The 17,622-nt window shown below is 32.6% G+C and overlaps 1 protein-coding gene across 2 annotated transcripts in view; it reads left to right on the top strand.

The window, feature by feature from the left end:
• Positions 1 to 17,622, top strand: part of Nep2 (M13 family metallopeptidase neprilysin 2) — a 65,572-nt gene that overhangs the window by 21,652 nt on the left and 26,298 nt on the right. For both annotated transcript variants that reach the window (XM_077446393.1, XM_077446392.1), the window contains exon 2: positions 6,503 to 6,574. In XM_077446393.1, the coding sequence (XP_077302519.1) occupies positions 6,555 to 6,574 (20 nt within the window). In that variant the 5' untranslated portion in view covers positions 6,503 to 6,554. The remainder of the gene's footprint in view (positions 1 to 6,502; positions 6,575 to 17,622) is intronic.

Raw genomic sequence — 17,622 nt, 5'->3', positions numbered from 1 at the left:
TATTATTCGACGTTTAATACACGATAAAATGATTTTTATGGCTAATTACAATATTAAACTGGCAGATTTTGCATTATTTTAACTTAAAACACACATTTCGTCCATCACAGTGGCTAGTAAATGTTTTTTAGCACAGTTAGGCAAGTAATACATCATTCGAGAGGGCAAATACCAGAGAGGCTTTCATAAGTATTATATTTGAACATCTTGGGGTATTGTACTTTTTTTGGAAAATTCCTTGTAAGCCCGAAATTCACCATGAAAGAAACGCTTTTCGTCAATTTAACTTTACTTTTTTAAAGTTTCCGAGATGTCTAGATACTCGTTGACTTATACACGGGATAAATACATATTAGAGTATCCGAAAATAATAAATAAATAAATATAGCACCGTTGATTATTATATTGCCACGGTATTATTACGAGATTTTGGGATTTTTTAAAAAAAATGTTACAAAACCGGGATTATCTTTGAAACCGTATGACTTTGTACCGTGTAAATATGTGTATCGATCTGAAGTGCATCCCGTATAATATACATAAGTTCTAAATGTTGATTAATTGATATGATAACCAATAAAACTAAAAAAACAAAATCGAAAAGGACTAATCGACATCGTGTTGTGTATATATGTATATATGATTCGATTATCATTAAATGTATTATAACATTATATATAATTATAATTATATAGATAAATTTTCCCTGTCGATTGGAATATTAAATTAAGTCTCGTTGTGTATTTTTATGATGGTTGCACATTCCGCACATCTGTTTTTCAAATGTTCGTTTGCATGTATACAAACATATACCTACATTCATGCGTACATGTCTACGTTTACTTTTTATAATTATTTATTGTTAAGTCTCGTCTTTGACGCAATCGATGCTATGTATGTACATATATTGTATACATTTTATAATGCATGTATAAATAAATTAATTTTAATTCCTATTGTATGATAATAATGCACATATGTACATAAATCAAAATCACTCGTCATCTAATTTCATGTTGTTTCATGAAAATTGTACTGTTACAATTATCAAAAGTCCATAAGAATGCTGGAGATCGCGCCGTGAACACACATACGTACATATGCTCATTTGTACAGCCGGGCGAGCGTTTGGGGATGGAATGAGGAGGCAGCGCGAGGGGTGTGTAGTGAGGGAGCGATGTGAATCGACCGCAAGGGTGATATGCATACTAAAACCGGTAGCGACAATAACCTCGGGTGTGGTTCGTGTATCAATTCCTTTCCAAAATCACCCATTGAAATATCCGTGTGCGAATTTTTGACCGACTGGACATTTGGCCGAGTGGACATTTGACCAAACGGACATTTAACCGAAAGAACACTACGCCGACGTACATATGTACATATTTGGGTGATATGTATGTCCGTAATAATTATGTGCGTGATAGTCATCATCGTTCGATGGTTGTACCTCCTGCTCGCACAGTTCTTTATCGAATGGCTCCTCTTCCGAGAGCTATACCCGACTTATCAATAAAACCACTGCTGCTGAGCCTGAATGTGATATTTTCCACCTCAGTGAGCGCAGTTTATCGCAGATTATTTTAACCTATTTGTCTGGTAGCCTGCACTCATCATTATTTTCATAATTGAATGTGAAGTATTTTGATCTTCTCTCTTCCATCTACACTCCGCAGGGATGTTTTGTATTTGCAGCTGGTTCTCATATATTGGTGCTGGCTATATGTACATAGGTACAAGACATTCCCTATTTTGTATTTTGTTATTTGATATTTTTACTCCATCTGCTATTACTATAATGCTATTGTTTTTTTTTTATTATTACAAGCCTCTTCTAAGCTTGCCTTCACTCATTCGTCTGACAACATTTGGATTTGATATCCTACATTCTCCCGATCGTTTTGAAACTTTGCCATTTTGCGCGGTTTGGTCAACAATATATGTATATTCAAATCAAATCAGCCAGTATCGATGGTGAAAAATAATCGTAATAGACAAGTTTTAAAAAAAATGCTACAATTTTGACCATCTTGACGTCTAATGATAAGTTGCCGTATTTATCTGTCTTTCTGCCACCCTCTCGATTTGTCAGATTTTAATTATGATTATGTATAAATTTATTGTCTGTATATGTATGTATGTATTTTTCGACCATTGCGGCGCATTAGGGTCTCATGTAATGCCACAATGGTCCAAATTTAATTAATAAAAATATCGTAAAAATTACTCGATCCTAAATCGTGTCCGCGAAAGTATTAAAATCGAAATTAATAAGTTAGCGAATTCGTAAGTGTCCTCGCGAATCGTTTACAATCCACCATTGATTATTCACGACTAATTACAAAACGGTGCCCTGGCACATGTGAACAGATACACAGGTACGTCTCGCACGAATGGAATTTATATTGCTTTATTATCTTCGTTAAAACATTGTGGTCCGGCTGAGAAAAAGAAAAAAGACAAGCCAACGACCAAAGCGCCATTTAAAATGGCACATTTAATCAGTCGGCGTCGATGTACTCGTACATATTTTCACTCGTCGTACTTTCACTGGTTTGCGATTTTTTTTTTATACGTTTGCTTGCACTCTCGTTGGCGTCCCTACTTTCGTTCGTCGCTGAAAAAGTGGGACAACCTTCTGCATTCGCGTCGGGCACGTGCTATAAATCTGAAAACGTTTTTGGCGTTGTTAAAAAAAAGTCGCTAAGGTCACGTTTACGGTGTCGGTGGATCTATTGCGCGAATTGATCGGATCAAATGTGTAAAAATAAAAATAAAAAACAATGTCCGACAACCGAGCGGACAAATTGTGCAATTTATAACAATACGAGACACGTGATAATTTAACCCTAGGGGCAATAACAATTTGCCGTACCATATATAACTATACATATACGCACTATCTTCGAGAAGAATTATTCCCATATCCATATATTTCTTTGGAGGATTATTAATGGGAAGAATTGACAACCCTTCGATTTTATTGGAGTTTAAATTTTCGGCGCCTGAATGTGGTAGAGCTTTGCGTCATCATTTACTTTTCCAACCTATTCCTGCGAAAGCGTCTGCTTTCGCAGGAATAGGTTGGAAAATTGGAAAATAGGTTGGAAAGCGATCGCCCAGAAGACAATTTTTGCCGTGAAAATCGTGTTATCGTTAGTATGATGGACTTTTGGCTGCCAGTTGTTCCGTTATAGAGATTTTAGTGACTTTTGGGCGAGCGCTTTGTGACCAATAATCACCGAACCCAAATATGTATGTATGTATGTACATATGTCGTTAACACACAACGAAAATCCATTATCTACACGAAGCATTGTTTCGATTATACTGTTTGAAAAGTAAAATATTGACTTATTTAAAATATTGAAAAGTAAAAAAATACTGAATGGAATGGGTAGCCACTGTAGCAAGAAGTTGAACAAAGTCGTACATCATGTATTCTGTGATTTCCACAATTGACAGTAGCCCTTAAAGTTTTTTCCCGAACGCAGCCGGACGTTTTATAATCGTTTTTTTTTCTTTAAATGCGGTTTATTGGTCCTGTTTCTTGCCGTAAATACATACAAAGAAGAATAGGGAAGAATTAACAACCCTTCGATTTTATTTGAATTTAAATTTTCGGCGCCTGAATGCAGTAGAGCTTTGCGTCATCATTTACTTTTCCAACCTATTCCTGCGAAAGCAACCTATGCTTTCAAAAACTCGTCTCTTGTAAAGGCTTTCCGGTTCCTTAATGTGACAGATGAACATTTGGACCTGTTCAATTGTCATGTTGATGAGCCGGTCAGTTTCATGAAATTCAACACGAGTCTATTTGAATGAAATTGGTCATTTTTATTGTTATTTTCTTTTTTTGTAAGACTGGTGTGACACTTTGGGGCAACCTGTCAGTCAGGTCACATTGGTCATATTATTGTTATTAGCAGACGAGTCCCTAGCTATGAGAGTCGATTAGAAACTTATTTGTCAATTAATAAGACTTGTATTAACTATTAGATAATCAGGATATTCAAAATAATGGACCGAACCATTTTATGTAGCTTTAATACAATGAGTGCGGTTTTTAAATCAAAAATGCCACTCTGCCTGAAGAAAACTTATTACTACTTATCTAGGTTTTACCCACTTGTCTGGTAGTGAAGAAGAATAATTCAGAGATGTGTGAAATTAGAATGGAGTGCATTTGGACGAATGCGTGCGGTTTTTAAATCAAAAATGCTACTTTGTCTGAAGAAAAATATCTTCGATCAATGCGTTTTGCCAGTGACGATGTATGGATGTGAAACTTGGACATGGAACGCCAAACTGCTACACAAAGTCCAATGCACTCAAAGAAGTATGAAGCGGTGTATGATCGGCATAACGAGGAAAGACAGGAAATGGAATACGTGGGTGAGAAGTATGAAAAGGGTTGTGGACATAGTGGATAGAGTAAAGAGTTTGAAACGGCAATGGGCGGGCCACTAGGCCAGAAGAATGGACGAAAGGTGGACAAAAGAAGTGCTAGAATGGTACCCGAGAGAATGTGAAAGGATAAAAGGAAGACCGCAGGGAAGATGGGTAGACGAAATTAGGAAAATGTGTGGGGTGAGATGGATGAAAGTTGCGCAAAACAGAGACGAGTGGAAACGTGTTGGAAAGGCCTTCATCCAGCAGTGGATGGTGAGTGGCTGTAGATGATTATGATGATTAATAAAAATAAATGAATGCGAACGAATTTGTTGAAAAGTTTAGGTATTCTGAAAAGGTTCGATTATCGTGAATTCGATCTCTTATATGTATTTACGACTTGATGTGAGTACTAAGAATTCCAAATTTAAATTTCCAACGAGTATTTTTTGTCAGAACTTATACAGATATGCACTTATACAGATATTGAGAAATAAACATTGAAACAAACACTAATAAGCACAAAAACAAGTCCATAAAAATGATTCGCAATTTTTCCACGTTTGTTAACTGTATATATTTACAATGTAATTTATAATATGCATGTACATATTTCGCTAAACGTATTTTTCGCCCATAGTGAACATTTAAAAATATTCAGGTGCACATAACACCCGAATATTATAATATATATCAGCGTTTCCCAACCTTTTTTGACTCGCGTACCACTTGGTAGTACATAACGCTAAATTGTACCACCATTTTAAAAATGATTGTATTTCATGAAATTTGTGTTTGCAAAAGTAATTATTATATATAGTATTTGCATGGTAAGGAATGTGAAGACAGGATACACGCAATATGTAGATTTGTTTTGGTAAAAAATTTTATGGAAAAAAATTTTTTTGAGTCACAATTGTAATATGCTCAAAGTTTAATATATTTATCTACTATCTTGTCATAATTGTATTAGTGATAATAAAAATATTATTGATTTTTTTTATAAAAACAAAAAATTACAAAGTACATATAATATGTTTTCTTTTCATTAAATCGCCTTACAAAATAAATTAGTTGACATATTTGTATGTTTTTTTTAAATTTGGTTCAAATGATGTGAGATTAACCCTTAATTCTGGAGCTGGATTCAATCAATTTCTAGATTTGTCTTATTAAAATATATGAAGAGAAAGCTCTAAAATATATGAAGAGAAATCTAATAGTATATGTATATTCATTTGTTTTTTTATTAAATTTATTTTAATCGAAAAAAATATAATATTCATCCAATTGAATTGTCGTCATGGAAATTTTATTTTGTTTTCGAAGTTCCCAAACAAAGATACAAACTTACAAAGTCTCTTTCGAAATTATATATAAGATATAGAAAATATTTATATTTTTATGATTGTAAATCATTCATTCCTGCATGTCCGCCATTACTTAGTACCACAGGTTGGGAAACGCTGATATATGTATATAAAAGAGTCTGTACTAAATATTACATATGTACAAGTCATTTACAGTTACTGATCACTAGTTAATTGAACTTTAATTTTTACCAATATTCATTTTCGCTTATAACTAATATGTACATACATACATATATCACACAAAAACGAATTATTCAACTTTAGTTAATTTATTAAAGTATTTTTAATTTTTAAGATCTATAAGAAAAGTCATATCTCGTCTCTGAACCAAAAAAAAAAAAGTCGTCATTTGTTGAACAGTGTTATATGTATGTGTTACCAAAGTAACCAAATTAAAGTTTAGTATACTTAGTGAATACTATTGAATTCTAATGTACACGTTTTCCTATGCATTTGAAACTTGATACCATTCGATATTTGAATTGTGATAGCCCTTTCACAACCGACTGTCACTTACATATTATCTTTTCGAGCTGATTAAATATATGTTTCTCAAAGACGGCTTTCGAATCGGCACACGATCCCGATTTGTCGCAAATCCATTCGATGCAAACTTTCACGTGCTGAACACCATAGGATCTCAAAAACTTTCACACATAACTGTACATAACACATAGTATATTATATCGTATAGTACTCGAATATTTCAATACCTATCATGTTCTATTTCTTTTCAGATAAAGTCAAAGTGTCAAAATTTTCGTCGAACGCAACGAGGACGTTTCCAACATGAAACAGACGGTGATAAAGTAAGTGACATGTTTTGATTAATTCGACGCGATAATTTGCCCCCTTTTTTTATTTATATATTTTGCATATCTGTAATGTATTCGGCCGCGTGTGTATTTAAATTGGTCTGAAAGTCATTGGGAATTTCAGTCCATCGTTTGTGTCTACCATTTCCTACGAAACCGTCAAAACATAATCGGTCATGATGTTACATACATATTTATACAATCGAATACATATATACGAAAACATTTTTTCTATCGGTAATTTACTATTTTAAATTACAGCGATTACGACCTTATGTACAATAGCAATTTTCACGTCCCAATTTTTGACCACGTTGCATCAATCATTCTGTGAATATGTACATATGCACCTACCGGAAAATATAATAATAAATTCGTTGTAATGATAATAAATTATCGTTGTTTATGAGGTGTCATATACATTTGTAGAATCCGGTATACTGCGCATAATATAACTACATATACATATGTATGTTGAGATTTTATCTTAGTCTTAAACGTAAGGGTTGTTGTTTTTTTGTTTTAATTTGAAGTGGGGTGTTTTTAAAATGGTATTTGGATTATTAGTCACATCACGATCGCCCAAAAGACAATTTTTGCCATGAAAATCGCGAATACGGAATATTTGAGTTCTCGTTAGTGTGGTAGTTATCGTTAGTATGATGGACTTTTCGGCTGACAGGTGTTCCGTTATAGAGCTTTTAGTGACTTTTGGGCGGGCGCTTTGTGACCAATAATCACCGAACCTTTTATACGAATTTTATTATCAGTTATTTGGAAAAATAGTCGAACTGATCTAGCATTAGACTTATGTACATAAAATGTGCATGCTATCGCATTCACCGCAATTGCCAATTACATTTCGTTTCAATTTCTCGTTGCATTTTGGTCAAGAAATACCACATTGTTCGTGCGTATGGCGGTCAGTAGAATTTGACATTTATTTTTTGTTAGTTTTGAGTTCGCGTTTTGAAATATTTACGTTAATAAAATTTTAATATAAAATACGTAAGTGGATGATATATTATTAATTTATTTATGGAATACGTATATATTTTATATTATTGGAAGTTTATATTTTTTAAACGATAAAAGTAATTGTCAACGTCATGTTATGGACACCAAAACTAAAAGTAATATTATTAAAGAGCTTGTATTGAATTATATTGTAATAATATTATATAATTAAATAAGAAATGATTTAAAAAAATAAAGAAATTGTTTTACGTTTTAAGCCTCACGCTAATATAATCTAACTTATTTTTTTTAAATCAATACAATTTGTAAAAATTAGTAAGCTAGAGATTGACGCAGTCTCTTATATTGATTTTTAAATACATTTAATACATCAAAAATGTCAATTATTTCTTTGTGACATATGTAGTTTTTAATTTAACTTATATGTTGAATATTCACCCGAAAGTGATTATGCTAAATGTTTTATATATATACATACATAGGAACGCATATATAATTTAAAAAAAGGATCCAACTCATGTGACTTATTTCGTACAGCATTATAACTAGTCACCGGAGCCTGAGGGGGCCGTGTATTGTTCAAAGGTTGTAAATGCATTGTTAAAGGTTTGCCGAACAATGGATAGCACTGTGACTATCCTACCTCTAATTATAACAATAATTAAATTACGTGGCCGAAGTGGTTTAAACGTAAAATCACGCGCCCTAGCTAGGATTTTTTGCGGAAATGAAAATATTAAAGTTGTTGTTTTAAAATAATCCATTAATATATTTCTTCATCGTTGTCTTGTTCATTTACTTCGTGAACATCGTAGGAATTTACAATAGTTCCGCGTATTACAGTCATTTACGTGACTTGATATAAAGCTGTACACTTTTTTCGCATAAATTTGACGCAAAACTACTAACCGCCTATAAGTCAACGGGCCAACCAAACATTATTGTTACAAAGTTTCATTCTCTTTCTATCTAATGATGTTCATAAGTATTATTGCTATACCGGAGATAATCTTGGATTTATATTTGTGTTCTCTGACATTTTTTGGGTTTTGTAGTTACCGTTAATATACATATACCGTCATGAACAGGCGTACATATGTAGTTCTACATCAAAATAATCGTGGAGTTGTATTCAAAGTATTACTCATCGTTTCCATTTTTTTGAATATAATTATATTCCGATATACATCGTATAATTATTTATTACTAGTGGTTTTACCCGGCTTCGCTAGGTATATGTATAAATCGCTAAAAGATGGCTAATCTAATAGTAAACATTAATTTGTTATTTTTATATATATATATAAGGGAATCGGAAATAAAATTGAAACCGGGAATCGGAATTGAAATCGGAATTGGAACTGAAACAGGAATCCGGGGATCCGGAACTAAAAAGGTATCGAAATCGAAAACGATATCGATATCGTCGTCATAGAAAATTTGATTTTTTCGATAACGTCACGGATTCTACAAACCAAAACTTACATACAAAGTCTCTTTCGAAATTATATATTAGATTAATAATATATTTATTCAGTGATTATTAGTTTTTTTTTTGTAATTGGCCAGAAAGGCGATTTGGATTTGGCCTTCCTGGTACAAATATATAAATAAAATAAAATAACAATATCGTTGAAAAAAGATAAAATACATGGTTTTAAGAGTGTCGATCTTAATTCCTCGACGATATTATTTTCAATCGAAGTGATAATATTTAGAATAAACATATATATAATTGATTTTTTTCCTTCTATTTTTAATATACATATGTATGCTTATATAAGTAAATGAAAAGTGCTACAATTACAATGACGAAACCAAAGATAGAGTTCACTGAGAGGATTAGTGAAAAAATCTAATAAGGTTTTTAATGCTTTTTCTTGAGCTTTTTATATTCAATATTAGCAAAATAACAGAAATCTTTTTCTCTCTCTCTCTGTTCTGACGGTATCTATTCCACGTCTGCGTGTGATGAATCATTCTGATGATTCTGAATGAATGAACTGAATCTTCTACACATAGTTCTCCAGAAAGTATAAGACAGAGACTAGGGGTTCCAAAAAACCACCCGAAATAAAAAGCCGGTTTTCGGTTTTTTTACAAATAAGAAGCCGGTTGGCCGGCTTTCACCGGTTTTTAGAAAAATAAGATTTTTTTTAAGTTTAAAATTTTTATATCGAAAAAAAATGTAAATATGTATATAATATATTATGCAAAAAAAAGTTTTTTATAAATTAAATTATGTAAGTTATAAATATTATGAACTTTCATAAGATCATTACTATATATTATTATTACAAATATTACAATTTTTATTATGTATTTGTACATATATCACAGCCGTAAAATGGCAGATCCTAAATACGCACAAATAATTAAATGATTTAAATAAGCTACTATCAAGAATATATTATTTAAAAAATAATGTGTAACCTCACAGAAAAACTATAATTGTGGAATTAGCTATTAAGAACTGCTGAGATTCAAAGATATACATATGTAGATAAAGAGATTTCAACGTTGTTTTTACGCATCTGTAAACAAATCTAAAAGCAACCGTTGCAAACTTCGGAAACAAATTCATTTGAAATATCACGAACATTTTAAATCCATAATAAAACTAGGTATGTGGCCTCAATATTTAAAGGGCTTCCAATTCTTTCGAAGAAAAATCAATTATATTTCGGAAATTCCTATGCATTTTGCCATAAATCATTTGAGTTAACGACTACTATTTTTGATGTTTTCAAGTACAAGGACTTGTAGTAATATTTTCTATACCTGAAATTGGGTAGGTGATTGAAACTACATACATACTTTCAATAATATTTTATTGGTTTATGACCTGGTCCATTACTAAATCTCAAAGAAACCGTTCAAGAAAGAAAGTAATGTAGCTTTTTTTTTGTTCAAAGAAATATACGCCTATTATCTAAGAGCGTTTATACACATTTATTTTGATCATAATTGTTAATTTTTAAATTTGAAATTCATAATTGTTAATTTTGAGGGAAAAAACATTAATTAAAGAAAACCTTAAAAAGCCGGTTTGTAGGCCCTAGACAGAGACAAATAGTTAATTGTTGAATATTGCTGCAGTGTTTACCAGACTGTGTGGTTCAGACATCGACTTTTTGTTTATAGTTTATGTTAATTCTGAGTTAAGAAACATGTGTAGGAATTTAAAAAGTAGTAAACCGGGACATTTGTGCGTCCCGAGAGGTTTGTTCGGGACACGGGGACACGAGACTTAAAACTGGTGACATTCCCGATTATTCGGGGGGACGCCTGGCAACCGTAGGTTAAATGACATAATCGATAGTATCGTTGCGAAAGATGACGAGAGCATTTATTTATGTTTTGCGTTGGGGGTGCGTGTGCGCACGAAGTTAAGGAAGCGCTGCCTTAACCCAATGAACAATGCCAAGGTAAACAACGAGAGGCCACGAAGTTTACATAAATGTAGGTATAATTCGTGCGTTGATTCTACACACGTTAAACGTTCGTTCGTTTAACACTTTCAATTTGAAATGTTTCCTAACAATGGCAAACATAATCGCTTATCTTGGAAGTGAAACGGCGCAAGCGACAATGCCCCCACCACACCTACCCGATTATATTATAGATATTTAGAAACGTAAAGGAAATGCAAAGATAATGAACAAGTCGCGTGCGTAATTGGCGATGGAACTTCCTCTTCGAAATGGATGACCGCCCGCGGACAAAACGCCGGTTTTGTGTACATATGTGCATACATATATGTATAATATGTACATACATACACACATAAATAAACGTAGGCGTGCAAAAACCACTTCGAAATGTTGGAATCGCATCCTATATGAGCAATTCGTCAGTGTAAGATCTTCTATATCTAGTCTAATATATAATTTGGAAAGAGACTTTGTATGTATGTATGAATGTAACCTTCGTTCGTTGGGTCGTAAATCCGTGACGTCATCGAACAAATAATTCGATTTTTTTCGATTTAAAGGATTCGAAGTCCCCGGGGACAAAGGTGCCGAGGGGGCGCAGGCGCCGGATTCTGGTATAGGTACATATAATTTCGTATACATATAATTTTTTATAAGAGACTTACTATATGTTAGTGATAGTCAATTTAATAAAAAAAACAAATGAGTATTCAAATAAATTTAATAAAATGTTGACTATTAGATTAGTCATGTTTAAGCGGTTTATATTACAAATACCGAGCGAAGCCGGGTAATACAACTGGTATGTATGTACATATATTAAAATCAATGTTTGTCTGTTTGTCTGTTTGTCTATACCAGTCGACCGATTGCGATGAAACTTACAAGAGTTATTGTTTGCACGTCCGCGAAAATCGCGAATACGTATAATCTGGCACTCGAGCTCTCGTTGGTATGATATTTCACGTGGGTAAATCTCGATGGATGGAATTTTCGGGTTCCAGATGTTCCGTGATCGAGATTTTAGTGACGTGCGCCAGATCGTTTTGTGCGGAATAGTCACCGAACCAGGTACAATATCAATACAATCGTTTTTTAAAATCAATTATTATTCCTACAAAGCAATATAGTCGAGAAATATAACATTTTTCGTGCGTATATTTTTTTTTTGTTTTGAGTTCGTGTTTAGTGTTTTGAAATATTTAAATTAATATAAAATACGAAAGTTGTTGATATTATTAATTTATTTGCGGAATACGTATATATTTTATATTAATGGAATTTTATAATTTTTAGACGATAAAAGTATGTAATTGTCAACGTCATGTTATGGACAGCAAAGCTCACAGTAATATTATTTAAGACCTTGCATTGAATCATATTGTAATAATAATAGTATATATGTATAGTTAAATAAGAAAATAAATAAATTATTTTACAACAACACATTGCACGAATGAGACAGCATGCTCGTTTCTCGTAAGTCGTTACATCGGATCGGCTATAGTAGAGACGCTTTAATTGGAGGAGGGAATTAGACAGATTTATTTTTCAAATTCAATAAAATTCGCTATAAAATTTATAGCCATAAATTTAAACTCAAATCATAAAAAATCCAGCATTCATTTTGCATAATATTTACGAAGCTTTTGAAATACTTCGGTCGTGTTTTTTGGATGACACCATTTTAATGTTTCTAGTTCATCATCATTTTTATAAATATTTCTTCTTTGATTTTGGGGGGCCAGAACCCCCTGCCCCCTCCCCCCCACTTCATAGATGCACTACTGCTCTCACTATCTAGAAATATGTATGTAAGTAGATGTACGTTTTTAAAAATGGTGATATGTTTCATCATTGAAATTCGACACTTTTTATTGTTATTATTATTTTGTACACGCCGAAAACAAATAATAGACAATGTAGTCATACATCGTGGTCAAACGACAGTGTTGGGCAACTGCCAATTCGAATGCAGTCGATCGCATTGGTAACGCATCGATCGAGGTTATTCGCACATTTACCACTCTATCAAGAAACAATACGTTAACCGAAAAAAAATTGAGACTCGCTAATACAACACGCAAACTTGCGCAAACTGCGAAACGTGCGATTTTGGCGATCGTATTGGAAAACTTTCGATTATTCTAAAAACACTGTATGGTAGATAAGTTTTTAGAAATCAGTCGAAATCATACCCAAATATGTATACAGTCGATGTAGCGTCAGACTTACGAGAACCGAGCATTCTGTCGCATTCAGTAAGCTTCCCAGACATGCATGCAATAAATCCGGAAAGTTCCATTGCTCCATCGTATAATAACGCATGCAATTCCCGTTCCCGTTCCCGTTTCTCGATGCGTTTCGTGAATAAGTGAATGTTTCAGTTTCAAATTAATACTTAATAATAATCAAATTAAATTATAGGAAAGTATAGGAACGCGTACGTGACAGACAGACAAACATTGATTTTTATATATATGTATGTAGGATTGTTATGAGTGGTACGTAATGTAAGGTTGGTATGAGTGGTACGTAATGTAAGGGTTGGCATGCGCGCGCGCAAGTTGGTTTCCAACAGACATACGTGACAGACACACAGACAAACAGACAAACATTGATGTTTATACATATATATAACTAGCTGAACACGGCATGCGTTGCAATGCCAGAATAAGGCATGTAATTCCCGTTCCCGTTTCCGTTTCAAATGATGAATTTGGAGCTCAACGCCGTGGAGTAACGTCTCTTCAACGCCATGTCGTCATAAAACAACTGGTAACGTGGTTACCAACGATCACATTTCTTTGACTACACAATGGCGCTTCAAACTTTCGCGTCGGTAAAATCGTAATTACGAATATTATTATTAAGAGGTTTTTTTCCCGTTTTTTTTTCCACAGTAAGCTTTCCGGACATGCATTCAACAAATCCTGAAAGTTCCATCTCAATCGGTCGAGTAGTTGAAGAGCCTATACGAGACAGACAGACATTCAATTTTACATATATATTAATATAATATTATCACAATATAATTCAATGCAAGGTCTTTAATAATATTACTGTAAGTTTTGATGTTCAGAACATGACGTTGACAATAACTTTTATCGTCTAAAAAATATAAATTTCCATTCATATAAAATATATACGTATTCCATAAATAAGTTAATAATATCAACAACTTACGTATTTTATATTAAAACTTTATTAATGTAAATATTTCAAACCAACTCAAAACTAACAAAAAATAAAAGTCAAATTCTACCGACCACTATACGCACGAACAATGTTGTATTTCTTGACCAAAATGCAATGCGAAACTGAAACGAAATGTAATTGGCCATCGCGGGTCAAGTGGGGGAGGGGGGGTGAATGCGACAGCATGTACATTTTACGTAAGTCTCATGTTAGATCGATTCGTTTATAATAGTAAGTACCTACAAATGTAGTTAACCGCACATTTTTTGATAATCCAGTACTCGAGGAAAAGTAATCTCGTGAATCATGCGTTGTGGATAGTTTGCTTCCTGGTTAATTCTGAATTTCCAGTGATGTCATCCAAATCCTGCAAAGATTTTCCTACAATTGAATTTTTGATCATTTAATATGAATTTGGAAAGGAATTGATACGTGTTTTGAAATTAAAGTTAAAATTTATGCTCCGATAGGGTATAATTTCAGTAATAAAACAGTGTAGTTAACCAAATCGATACGTAGTACGTTGACCAGCATACATACATATGTACATACGTAGTGTATGGATGTTTTAAATTACTTATTAATTTATTCCAATTTTAATAGTTTTCATTGTTCGTTCAATGAAACGTAGTATTTATGAACTACGCATGTACATACGTATATGGGTTAGGGGTTAGAGCTTGCCTTACTGCTTTCACCGTATATTATTTAATGTCAATAATTACAACATGTTCAGCCCCTCAGTCCGTGAAGGACAAACGACAAATTGTCATCGTTAAATTAAAGATAGATACAAATTTACTATGTACATATATGAGCCATTATAAATATTTGAAAGTGGTAACAGTCCAATTTTCAGTTCCAAAAAAAATATTTCTATTTGACGCAATTCACAAATTGTTAACTATCACATATTCAATTCAGAATATCGGAAAAGTAGAATAAACGTATTACAGGCCATCGGTATTTTTAAATATTGTTAAACGCAAAACATTATACCTATATTTCATGTTTTGCGAGATATTTCTCCAAATGAAGAAAAGTGGACTTGTGCCTTTTTCAATTACAACGGCTCAAATAGTCATATTTATGTCTACACGGGTTCACTAAAATCTCTATAACGTAACATCTGTCAGCCGAAAAGTCCATCATACTAACGATAACTATCATACTAACGAGAATTCGACTGCAAAATATTCCATATTCGTGATTTTCATAGCAAAAATTGTCTTTTAGCCGATCGCAATGTGACTAATAATCCAATTACTGTCTACACGTACATATTTATATATGACATACGTATAGACATATATTGCAACAATTATTGGAAGCAATATATCTATATTTTGAAACTATTCCGATATTGTAGACAATCGTAACCATCGAGAAAGTCTAGAAAATGTTTAGATTTTGATCGGAATTTAAATCCAAAACCGCTGAATTGGTAAACAATTGTTTAAATGATAGTTAATATTGATAATAATCGATATAATTTATTGAGTAAATACAATTAATGGAAATAACGTCTACATATGTATAATACATGCATATATAGCTTAGTCATTTCAGATCTCATTCACATAATTTATTCCACCTACATACATGATGTTTAAGCTATAGCTTTTTTTTCTTATTTTTTATAATTTATTTTAACAATAAAACGTGAATCTCCGTCCGGCGATTCATCACATCTAAAATTACTCATTGTTTAAAATTACTCGTCTTTTTTCACAAATCGTCAAGCTGAAAAACACTTGCCAAAATTGAACGTACATAATTCTCAAATGAATATTTAATTAATGAATGATTAAATTAATCTCGTGGAAATATGTATGAAAAACAAATTCATGATCAATTTTTTTTTATTATAATTAAAAATAATTGTTTTGTATAATATTTCGACTCTTTATTGTCATTTGAAGACCCTTTATAGCATTTTAAAATGTATTTTCCTGAAATCTCATATATTGATTAACGATATTAAATTAACGGTAAATACTAAACAATAACAGAATGAATATCGATATAGCCGAAATGTTAATCATTGAAATTAGTTCATTGTTATCACTGACCCATCTAATATGTACACGTTTAAGGTCAAGGTTTCCTATGACGTAGTCACATTTTCGACGTACCTACAAGGTAAATTCGATAATTTAGTCATTATTTTCAAATTACTCATATAATACATTTCGCATTTAAATATCATTCGAAAATATATATTAAAATGTCATTAGATAATGAAGTACATACATAGTTAGTTGATTGAATACATGCTTAACAAAAAATCAGACACTGAATCGGTACGACTCATTTTTGAAATGCACTCTTTGTCGTATTGGTGTTTTGAAATTGATTTTAATAATTCATAAATTTAACCCCAGAGTACATATTTTAGATGCAGACAGCAGATAGTCGTATATTTTAAAAATAATTATCTATCATACAAAATAATTGAACAAACCTATCGACAGACAAATCTGTCGACTTACATATGTCTGAGAATTTTTGACGAATACGATTTTGACGAAAAAAATTGAACCTCATCGTTTCATATTATAATATTAATATTTACATACAATATTCATGTGTGTATTTAAATAAAGCTCTTTGTGAAAAAAGTATTGTGTTTGGTACATTGTTTAATAATATCTCAAGTCATTGAAAGACAGCTTCTATATATCATATATATATATAATTGCATGTCTGTTTGTCTGTCTCGTATAAGTTCCTAAACCACTCAATCGATTACGATGGAACATTCAGGATTTGTTGTATGCATGTCCGGGAAGCTTACTGTGAAAAAAAAACGGGAAAAAACCTCGTAATAATAATATTCGTAATTACGATTTCACCGACGCGAAAGTATGAAGAGCCATTGTGTAGTCGAGGAAATGTGTTTGTTGGTACGTTTCCAGTTGGTTTATGACGACACGGCGTTGAATATACGTTAGTAGAGCTCCAACCATCACTTGAAACGGGAACGAAAACGGGAACGCAACGGGAACTGAAACGGGAACGGGAACGCAACGGGAACGGGAACAGGAAATTCATGCCTTATTCGGGCATTCAACGCATGCCGGGTTCATCTAGTAGTTAATAAAACGAATCAATTATATTGGTTTATTTATCACAAAAATTACTTGTATTGGCTCAAGTTTTTTTTATTATTATCATAAAATCTTGAATTAATGATCTAGGATTATTTAGTGTTCCGGACACATAATGTTCCAGCTAAACATTACAGTTCACATAACGGTAAGACTACCTAACATTGCATTGTGTGTCGTCAATTTCGGCGAACAAAAATGATTAACGCTTGCTAATTTTTTCGTCCGGTTTTTCCGGTTATTGGGAAATCCATTCACTGAGGTTCGCCATGTTCAACATATGTAGACGCGATTGGAAGCCGAAAGAGCAGAGACTTAAGCT

Source organism: Arctopsyche grandis, chromosome 2 (assembly GCF_051622035.1).
Source record: "Arctopsyche grandis isolate Sample6627 chromosome 2, ASM5162203v2, whole genome shotgun sequence".
NCBI classification, from domain to species: Eukaryota; Metazoa; Arthropoda; class Insecta; order Trichoptera; family Hydropsychidae; genus Arctopsyche; species Arctopsyche grandis.
Note: the sequence above shows the minus strand (reverse complement) of the source record. Positions and strands in the feature narration are given on the sequence as shown.